A 10843-nucleotide genomic window follows, 5' to 3' on the forward strand; every position below is an offset into this window, starting at 1 on the left:
TAAGATGTGCCAAGTATAATGTCTAAAGCTGACTTGTGATCCTTAGTTTCAAACATACAATAAGAGATTGCAGGATATCCAGGTATCAATTTATTCCGATAAAATATTATTTTATACATAAAATATATGCACATATATAAAGATATATAACTAACTCAGGTTTATGTTTTGCATTTTGTAGATATTTAACATCAAAGATAAGCAAGACTTTTCCATTAAAGTATAAGTGGAAAGAAATCCTCTGAAGAGGCTTGATGTTTAACTGCTGATAAATAGAACGGGATGAGTAAAGCTGCCGCCATTGTTTAAGGCTTTGCTGATTACAACTGAATTAACGACAGATACATAGCAAAGAAAGGGAAGAATCTTAAAACTTGACATAGTTAAAAAGGTCTGGTAGATTAAACATTAGTGCATGCGCCTGTATAAGCATTAAACCCCCCATTATGTACAAGATAATATACAGTAATAGTAATATGTTCAGCCTGAGCTGTAGTCTTCACCTGCATAGATATCATAGGAGCATGTTTTATGTCAAATGATTAATAAAGGAATAATAACACTGAACATAGACAAGACATTGAAATATCTACATATAGTAATATGCCCCTTTCTGGTCAAAATACATTTGTCCAGTGCCGGGCTCATACACATCATGGATGAATGATTTTCAATACTTTCACAGGTGTATTTGTAACACAAAAATGCAAACAGAAATGCTGTCTTATACTCTTGTATATACATTAATTTTAAAAAAAAGATCAAGATAGATCTCTGCAAAAAACATGGTTTATAATTGAAAACCCCGACGTGATTGGATTGAACATAAAAACAATGCATGAGAGTTACAATACCGTTGAATAAAGGTTTGGTTTGGAAGGAGTTCACTTGCAACCCTTTAGAATGACGCTGCATGCACCCTGAGCCAAGCGTAGCATTTCTCCAATTAATAGATTAGCTGATTAATCACACACATTATGATAATAACATTCCGTAATATCAAAGAAAAGAAAAGAAGGCTGTTTCCTAAAGTTCTTCTACCACCGTCTGTGATACTCTGATGTCTTTTTGGAAACTCCTAACAAACTTAATTGACTGTCCAACCTTGAAAGAGAAAAAAGGGAACATTGCATGAATTATTTAGGATATTCCATTAAATGTGGTGTATGGTTGAAGTGTCCTGTGAGAAAGGGCCGATCAATGGGAGAAATATTGCAAAACAAGAATAAAGGGAAAGGCTCACCGGTTTGAATTCATTTCACTCCATTGTTGTGACTCTCACAGTTTCAATTTCAGGATGCTCTGGTGCGAAAGCAAAATCCTCACATTCACTATCAGTTCCACATCTTTCTGCCGTCTTGAGCATTTTCTGTTGACTTTCTTCTTCCTCAGTCTTGGAATCAGGAGCCATTTCAACCACGCGTTCAAGTCCCGCCTCGGCCTCTCCTGGAGGTTCCTCCACCTGCAGACGGCACGCATCTGTTTTCTCTTGAGTGTAGACATCTTCCTCAGCATCCATCCACACATCCTGCTCCTCCTCTTTTTGTTTAGCGGGCGTTTTTGTTTCTGTTTGTTGCTCTGCAGCTTCAGAGAGTCCCTGGTGAGTGGGGGACCCTTCCGTTGTTTCTGTCTGCCCCACTGCTTGTTTTGTTTCGGTGTCACTGGAGGTCACCGTCTCTGCTGGTTTCATTTGTTCTTCTGCTTCCATCGCTTGGACGCTGATTTGCAGCAGTACCGGTTGAGTCGCAGTCACGGATCTCTCCGTTGAATCCATATTTTCCGCTGGTTCTGTGTTTGCTGTCCCCTGAACAGCGAGCCCCGCTAACTCTATCTGTTTGATTGTCGTCACGGGTTCGACCTCTGCTGCCTGAACTCCGACCTCAGACACGTCTGCCTTGTTCGCAGGTCCAGATCTTTCCGTTGTAGGCGGTGGGGAAGCTGGTTTATTTGGCTGGCCAAAATTTATGTTAAGTTTCAATTCAATGGAGAGACATGAGGAGGAGTCCCCGTTACCTACGGACGAGATGACTTCCGTGTTTTGGGTGGCAGGTGTTACAATCAGAGTTTGGATCATTTGTGCTTCTTTGCGCTCTTCTACTTTGGTTTCCTCTGATTCGTCTCTTTGCGGATGGAACGGGACATCTAAACATGCTGGAATATCAGCTGTGGTCAGGAGATCCTCGGCCCCTCGCTGTCCCGTTGCGGCGACATCCCCGATTCTTTCCAGGGAACACGCTCCACTGCCAGCTGTCTCTTTTTGATCGTCCACTTCATTTGATTCGCTTTCAACCGTCTCACTCTCTTCTGTCACATCATCCGGCTGTTCAGCGCCTTCTTGCGTCGATTCGCCTTCTTTCTCTGGTAGGGTTTCCTTTACGTGCAGGATGACTCCTTCAATGGTCACCTTGTCCTGCTCATTAATTAATTCCTCTTCAATCAGTGGAGTTGCGTAGAAATCGTTTTCAACGTCGCCGTGACAACCGTCGATGACTTCTTTGACCCGCGTTATCCCAACCTCGAGCACCGTGTCCACACTCGACTCGGCTGACTTGATATCATCGCCGACTACCTGCACTTGAATTCTGTGATTGCCCTCCAACTCCACCGACGGCACGTGCATCATCACAACCACACTGCTTTCCCCGGCTGCCTCGGCCTCCTCGTCCGGCACCAACAGCGCCGAGGTTTCCACATGCTCTCTGGACATTAGCTCCCGTGTGACTATTTCTCTCAAGGGTTCGGTGATGGGGGATGTTTTCTCTATCAAAATATCAGGTATTGCAACTAAGGCATCTTTTATGTTACACACGACTACTTGCGCCACCACGGCGTGCTCAGCGGGAGCGGCCTTCATCCCAGCGCCTGAACGCTCACTTTCATTTGGTCCCTCAACGGCGTCTTGCACTGTGCTTGGATGCTCTTCGTGTTTGGGTTCATCTGTAACGGCAGCATTGTCTGCTGGAGTGTCTTCAGTCAATACAGTCTTTTCTAGTACCTCTAGGACGTTTACTGCTTCCTCTTTTCCAGCGGATACACAAGCTGCTGTTAATGTTAGTAACTGGTCTACACCTGCAGGTATGTGACCTTCCTGCTCAATCCCAGTGTCTAGTGTAGTTCTCTCTGTGTTCTGGTCCTCTGCTTTCTCTAAAGAGGGACCTTCCTCTGTAACCGAAGCAATGACGCTACCAGTGTCTGGTTTACGGACGTCATCCAACCATATTGTTTTCTCAAATCCCAGAGTCGTTCCTCCCTCAATACTTTCTGTGACTACTTGCATACACGTCGATGTCCCTGCAAGCATTTTTGTTTCAGTTAGACTATCTATTACGTCAGATGGTAATGCTTCTGGTTCTTCAGCACGTTCTGTTTCCACAGCTTCTACTGGTGTTTGTTCTAGCTCAACTTGATTTTCCTGTTCGGGCTCATCTGTAATTGTTTCCACTACTGGAATATACTCAGATATTACTTCCTTTTCAGGTGACAGAAGCATTGCCCCCTCTGAATCTGGTGGGTCTTCTGATTTGACTTCTTCATTTGGTGATTGCATGCTGCCTTCCTCTGAATCTAATGTTGGTGCTGGAACAGGTTCGGATGCTTGTGGTTCTTGTGCTGGTTCAGCTTGTAGTACTTGTGGTTCTTGTCCAGTTGTGGAAACGTCCACTTTCTCAAGATTGGCTTCAGTGAGAGTAGAAACTTCTTGTTCGGGTTCATCAGTAACGGTTTCTCCTTCTGTAACGTCCTCTGTTATAAGCTTCTTCTCAAGTAATTGAGCGCTGCATTCCTCTGAATCTGCGGCTGCTTGTAGAGGTTGAATTACTTGTTCGGTTTTGGAAGCGTCCACCGGCTCAACGCGGACCTCAGTGAGATGCTGTTCTGTCTCATTGGGTTCATTTGGAACTGTTTCCTCTCCTTGAGGGTCTATTTCAAGTGCTTGGGCAATGTCCTCCTCTAAATCTGTTGTAGGTGCTTGAACATCCTCTAATACTTCTGTTGCATGAATTGTTTCCATGACCTTCACTAGGTCTCTGTTTTCTGGCTCAACACTGACTTCAGGGAGAACCTCTGGTGACTCTTTGGGTTCATCTGAAACTGTCTCTGCTGTTGGAATGTCTTCTGATTTGACTTCTTCATTTGGTGATTGCATGCTGCCTTCCTCTGAATCTAATGTTGGTGCTGGAACAGCTTCGGAGGCTTGTGGTTCTTTAGCGTGTTCAGTTTTACACGCATCCACTGGCACAACGATGTCTTCAGATAGATATATTGTTCCCTCTTCGGGTTCATCTGCTTTTTTATCTGGAAACATTTCTGATATCAGCTCTTTTTCAAGTGATTGAACGACACCCTCTGAATCTAATATTGGTGCTTCAATGACTTGACTTGGTGTTTCTGTTACTTGAACCATTTTCATAATATTCACTGGAAATTCTTCATTTCCTGGCTCAACATTGACTTCAGGGAGAAACTGTTTGGGTTTGTCTGTAACGGTTTCTTCCGGTGGAACATCTTCTGATTTGGTTTCCTCTCTTTCTGATGGAACACTGCCTTCCTCTGAATCTAATCTTGTTTGTTGAACGGCCTCAAATACTTCTGATTCTTGAACATGTTCAGTTTTGGAAGCGTCCACTGGATCAAGAGTGTCTTCGGGTAGGCGCGTTGTTTCCTCTTTGGGTTCATCGGTTTCTACCACGATCAGTGGTATAAACTCTTCTTCAAGGGAACGAACACTGTCCTCCTCTGAATATGGTTTTGGTGCTCGACCAGCCTGAAATTCTTCTAGTTCTTGAACATTTTTCATACCGATCACATGTAGTTCATGGTTTTCTGGCACAACACTGACTCGAGTGAGAACCTCTGCTGGAACTGATATCACCTCTTTTTCAGATGATGGCACACTGCCATTTTTTGCAGCTATTTCTGTTGCATCTTGTTCTTGAACATGTCCAGTTGTGGAAGCGTCCACTGGCCCAAGATTGGTTTCAGTGAGAAGCATAATCTCCTTTTGGGGTTCATCTGTTTCTCCTCCTGGAACATTATCTGATATTACTTCCCTTTCAAGGGATTGGACAGTTTTCATAGCATTCACTTGTAGTTCTCGGTTTTCTGGGCCGACACTGACTTCTGTGAGATGCTCTCCTTCCAGGTTGGGTTCATCTGTAACCGTTTCTGCTGGCAGAATGTCTTCCGATTTTACGTCCTCTGTCGGTGATTGAAGGCTGCCTTCCTCTGGATCTAATGTGGAGGCTTTCTCAGCTTCGGATGCTTCTGGTACACGAACATGTTCAGGTTGGACAGCATATGTTTCTAAGTCATCTTTGAGTTCATTTCTAACAGTTTCGTCTGCTGGAATGGCCTTTGGTATTATGTCCTTTTCAAGTGATGGAACATGCACACTTTTTGGGGTGTGTTCTTTTAATTCGAGAGTTTGTACATTTGCTAATTCTGACAAATATTCCACCTCTACTGGTTGTTGATTATCATCCTCAGATTGGACCCCCTGCTCCATAGCCACATCCTTAATTTCATCTGCCACTGTTGAAGCAAAGTCTGCTTCTTCAGAGTCTAGTTTAGGGGGCTCAGTTTCAGTTTGATGTGCCTCAACAAGAGACCCTTCATCTGCCACAATTTTGTCCGCTTCAGCTAATTTAGTTATATTCTCTTCGACATCTTCTAATTCTGTTACGCTGTATTCAGGATGTGCAACTTCAACCTCTTCTACTTCATCTTCAGTCATTTCAGCAGTATTAAACTCCTCAGTAGGAGCTTCAGATACAATCTCTGTAGAAATGGAGTCATTGACTTCCAATACGCTCTCTAGTTGAGTGATGTCTACATTTTCAGTTTTTGTGTCCAGCTCCACAAGCTTTACGTCGCTGTCAATTTTAGTAACATCTAAACTTCTGTGTAATTCCAGAATTCTAGGTTCTTCCTTTACAAATGTTTCCAGTATTTGATGTGAGGCAGAAAAGGCTGTTCCTTCAGATCTTAATTCATATGAACAAACCGGAGCTGCCTCCGGACTTATGCCGATGGTTTCGACAACCTGGTACAGAAGCACATCTGTTTCCTCAACCACGTGTTCTGCTGGGACCGGTGTTGTGTTGCCGGACGTTTTGGAAGACTCTGAAGATAACTGGGAAACTGCAGAGATCATTTCGGTTGCATCTGCCAGGGTGATATCTAAATCCTCTGCAGCAGTAATGGCTTCAGATGTGATCTCTTTCAGGTCGTCCGCTATCGTATCATCTCTAGCCGCCTCCTCCGTGACCGAAGCTGGGGTGGCCTCCTCTGGAATGTCACTGAGTTGCGGTTTACTGATTGATTCTGTGAGATCATCAGGTTCTTCATCCGTAGCACGGTTTGTCGTTGCCTGGTTCTCTAAAGCGTCATTATTTCCTCTGACTTTCTTTGCTTCAGTTTTCAGATTGTCACAAGGTAGGACAGGTTCAGCCATCGGATCAAGAAGGTCTTGCTGGATTTCAGAGTCCTCTTCCTTGGGAAGAAGACTTTCAACGCCTGCATGTGGTTGTGTACAAACCTCTGTCTCAACTGTATCAAACTCAGACAATGGAACCACGGCTGGTGTGTCGGAGTCTTCTTCATCTGAAGCTGCTTCCTTATCAGTCTCATCTGAAGATACCTGGTCCTGCTTTTTGGCGGATTTTCTTTTTTTTCGTCCTGGGAGGAGTTTCTTTATTGACAATGCGCACTCATCTTGAGTACCGTCACTATCAGACTGTACGTTGTCTTTGCTGTCATCTTCACCCTTGGCTTTCCTTTTAGGGGTTACAAGTTTCTTAAGTGATTCCCACGTTGACGCTCCGTTGCCCTCTGAAGGACCTCCTGCTTGTTTGGGGGAATGTGCAAACATTTCATCAACCTCATTTTTTACGTCCAATTTAGATCCACCGTCTTCAATTTGAGGTGTTTCATCCTCAGAGTCTGACGTTTTTCGGCTTCTTCTCCTTCCGGATCTACAAAGAACAGAGTCCCACGAAACAGAGGAGTCTTTTCGTTTTTTGCCTTCTTCTGTGCTGTGGTCTGACATTTGCCCTCCTTCGCTTGGTTTTTGTTCCTCTGCTGCATCTGGGATTTGTGTCCCTTCACTAGTTAGGGAACATTTTCTTATGCGCTTTTTTGGAGTCACAAGCTTTTTAAAGGAAGCCCATGCACCTTCCTCCTCTCCGGCTGTCTCTCTAGAGGGTTGCACACAACCTTCTTCTTTCTGATTCTCAGCATTCCCAGTAGACGATAGGAGCTGATCTGACTCATCATCTCCAGAGTTGGACAATTTTGCATCACTGGATCTCCTGCTTCTTTGCTTTTTGGATAGTTTCTTTAAATTAGACCCTAACAGCAGCCTTTTCATAGGACTGCCTTGGACTTTGTCCTTTTCTTGAGAACTCAGAAGTTCAGGCGCAGTGACAATGATGCTTGATGGGTCCGTGGATGCGTCCATCGCCTGAACTGTTGAGACGATCTCCCCTTTTAGTTCATGTTCCTCATCTTCTGTCTGAATTGCAGTTTCGTCAACACCAAGACCAACATCCTCTTTATCCTCTGGTTGGTCTTGTACTGTTTCGTCTGTCTTCTCTACAACCTCTTTTTTGCCTGTATCGTTCATTTCTTTGTCAGTCGTCTCATCTTCTGCAGGCTTCTTTTTCTTCCGTAGTCCAGAAAAGAGTCCTGTCGTAAAAAACCTTTTAACTGGAGATACAGCAACAACAACTTCTTCTTCGGGACTAGATAGAGAAGTGGGGGGTGGCTTTTCTTCAGTTGCGGTATCTTGGTTCACATCTTCTCCTGAAGGTGAAGGCATTGCTGCATTGCCATTGTCAGATTCAACCTCATGTTTGGTTTCTACCTCTTTCTCCTCCGCATCTTCAAGAACTTCCTCCGACGTAACGTCTGTCGGAGTTGGACATGTTGTTGAATCATTATCACATGTCTCCTGTGCCATGTTCACATCAGTGTTCTGTTCAGTAGTCTCACTAGTGGTTTCTTTTGTGGAATCCTCAACCTTGTCTGGTCTGTTTGGTTCTTCTTTGTTGGTATCATCGGGCACATCTTTTGGGATTTCACCTGAGCCCCTTTTAACTGTCAATTTCAAACCAATGTTACTGAAAAATCTCCTAAAACTTTCATTGATGTCATTCTGCTTTGCATTCATTTCAGTAATTTCCAGGGGTATGTCTTCATTAGCATCAGCTTCATTAGGTGAAGATTCCTTTTCATTTATTTCAGCATTTTCTAATAGTGTTTCTTCTTTAAGTGGCGTTTCTGTGTGTGAGACATCTTCGTCGAGTGAGAGGACAACTAAACCAGGAAATAAATGAATTATTAAGTACTTGGAGAGCGAGAAGTGTATAAAATGATGACAAACATGAAATCCAATGTATAATGTGTTGAAAACATGGTGACATTCTCCGTCAATAAGTAGTTCTAGCGTTAGAGCACTTACCCTTTCCAGCAATCTCATCCTCACAGTGACCATTAACTTCTGCTTTAGAGCTGTCGGCTTTTCCATTGATCTCAGAAATCTGCCCTTTGGTTTTGAACGGCTGAAACAAAACACAGAATTTAAACGTACAACTTGCTTTTCTGTCAAAGATTAGCTTGTAAAACAGACAATCAAATCAAATGTCTCATCTTTTAGTAGTCAATTTGAAACATTTCCTTGTATGTGGTAGTGATTTTTAAAAACAGTGGTTTCAGTTTAAACAGATGTGCAGAAACAACTGTTTGCTCATATTCAAAGCGAGAGTAATAAGATAAAGTCCCATTTAACATGGTCCAGTCAGTGTTGTGTTGATTTGATGGTAGTCTAACAGTTAACAAACCTTATTGTCAAATTCTCTAATCCTTGAGCCGGATTAGTGGGGAAAGTCTGAGCAGGGAAACAAGAAACGTGTTCTTTACCTTGAGAAAAACAAGAATTAAGCGCCTACACAAATAGCTGTATGGCTCCAATGGCAACGGCTTATAGCTGCTACGACTTTGTCGGACATTAATTCAGTAGATCAATTTCTCATTTCACATGTTTGAACACAGTGACCCCACATAACGCACACATATCATTATTTTAATGGCACACAGCAGCATTTGAAACCACCTCTTTTTTTCAAATGTGAAGAAATTAATTTAGAAATGTTGTAAAGGTGACACCAAACCAGCTTATTCACCCCTTAGTGTAACAATAACAACCCCACACATGAAACAGGACAGTATGCAAAGAGATTGAGCATCACAATATGACATTTCACATGTGTACTATAGGTGCTGTGAACAGGCATTGCTTTGTTTTAAGTCATCTGTGAAGAAAAATGATTAATTGCCTTGAAGAGAACCGTACTTATTAAAGCGGTTTAACTTCAGGAAACACAACTGAACTTGGGGGTTTTGGGGCTTGACTTTGTAAACAAATATCCAGAATAGTGTGACCAAAAAAAAGCTCTTAGTATGTTTTACAATTCATTTGGAAAAGAAAAAATCTGATTATATTCCTAAACTAAAGAAATAAATTGGAAGAATATTGTGTCTCTGTTTATTTTTACTTATTCTTAAAAACAAGTCATTAGACTTTATTCAAGATTAAAAGATACTAATGACAGTGACATATACTTATTCCATCCAAACATGTTATCACCCAAGTCACAAAGGTTAAAACATCCACACATTCATCTAATTCCTCCTCTGCATTAAGTGATGCTGTAATACACAAGTAATCAATGTTGCCTTCTGCAGAGTGCAGCGAAGGGGAAATTCCATCTCTCCCCTAGGCTTTACTCAGGTTCGTCTGAGAATGAAAGGTCAATATTCCTCCACACTATTTCCTTTCATCCATAATAAATGCAAACAAAACCTTGCTTGATCAATAAAACACTGAGTTTTGAGAAGTCCACTAGCAGCTCCTATACGGCAGACTTAGCCCCAAACTACCAAAGCAAGAATCAATAACCAATGGGACCAATCCCCATAGACAATTTAGAAAGAAACGTTTTGGAAAATGTATCCAGGAAGAGTTGTTGTAATAAATAAGTGAGCTTAATGTGCTCGATGACAATTCAAATGGAACAAGGACTTTCCCTTCCTGCTGCTCAGCTCCTGCACCGTCCGTGCTGACAGCAACAGCACATTGCAGAGTCAGCATTTCAATGACACGTGACAAAATGCTTTGTACCAAAATAATGTGTTCCTGGAAATATGCCCATGGAGACAAAACCGAATTATAGATACGATTCGGCTTGGGTTATCTGCATTATCTGGGGGGCGGCGGGTACCTTGTCTTCGATATTCTGCTCAGTCTGAGCATCATCCACCTTTCCGCTCTCCTCCCCATCCGCTGCATCCTCCTCGCGGTCCCGTTGCGCAGACTGAGCGTCTCCCATTATCGGAGCTGCAGCGCGTCACAAGTGATGGAAAGATCCCAAATGCGCACCGGGGGGGGGGAGGAAGAAACGACCCGCTGTCCCTCCGCGAGAGGACGTTCAGCTCTCAAACACAAGCTGGAGGGTGAACTGGTCTTTTATAACCAAACACCTCCCTGCAGGATCACATGAACCCTATGAGCCTGAGCCGAGCCCGCCACGGCCCAGCCCGGCCCGGCCCGGCCCGGCCCGGCACGCCTCCGCTGTATCACACTAAGAATGAAGGAGGAAGTAGGGGGAAAAAACACGTCTTGTCTTCCATCTCCGGTTTTCAGTTAATGGACTTAAAAGTCATAAATAAACCGCAGAATAATGTGATTAAAATGAAACATCTTTAGCATGAATAAAGTGCATTCTCATGTTGTTTCTTTCATGTATGCGCATCCGCATCTGAAACATTTGAAAGACTGTGTAACTTT

General features: G+C 43.1%; 1 protein-coding gene across 2 annotated transcripts; it reads right to left on the reverse strand.

Moving 5' to 3' along the window:
* Positions 1–77: 77 nt before the first annotated feature.
* On the reverse strand, positions 78–10636 carry akap12a (A kinase (PRKA) anchor protein 12a). Of its 2 annotated transcripts, XM_078089706.1 has the most exons (5): positions 10278–10497; positions 8838–8884; positions 8459–8558; positions 1244–8313; positions 78–1104 (listed from the first exon to the last, which is right to left on the reverse strand). In XM_078089706.1, exon 4 carries the CDS (start codon positions 8165–8167, stop codon positions 1259–1261), a length of 6909 nt encoding a protein of 2302 aa, XP_077945832.1. In that variant the 5' UTR covers positions 8168–8313; positions 8459–8558; positions 8838–8884; positions 10278–10497; the 3' UTR covers positions 78–1104; positions 1244–1258. The 2 variants fall into 2 exon arrangements, with proteins under 2 accessions (XP_077945832.1, XP_040056125.2); XM_040200191.2 differs by lacking the exon at positions 8838–8884 and having other exon boundaries at positions 10278–10636.
* Positions 10637–10843: the final 207 nt, after the last annotated feature.

The sequence above is a fragment of the Gasterosteus aculeatus genome, chromosome 15, assembly GCF_964276395.1.
Source record: "Gasterosteus aculeatus chromosome 15, fGasAcu3.hap1.1, whole genome shotgun sequence".
NCBI lineage: Eukaryota > Metazoa > Chordata > Actinopteri > Perciformes > Gasterosteidae > Gasterosteus > Gasterosteus aculeatus.

Coding starts and splice junctions, on each gene's coding strand:
- akap12a (XM_040200191.2), bottom strand. CDS start 10,385: ATGGGAGACGCTCAGTCTGCGCAACGGGACCGCGAGGAGGATGCAGCG. Junction 8,559..10,277: donor AGCAGAATATCGAAGACAAG/GTACCCGCCGCC, acceptor GTTTTGTTTCAG/CCGTTCAAAACCAAAGGGCA. Junction 8,314..8,458: donor GGATGAGATTGCTGGAAAGG/GTAAGTGCTCTA, acceptor TTCCTGGTTTAG/TTGTCCTCTCACTCGACGAA.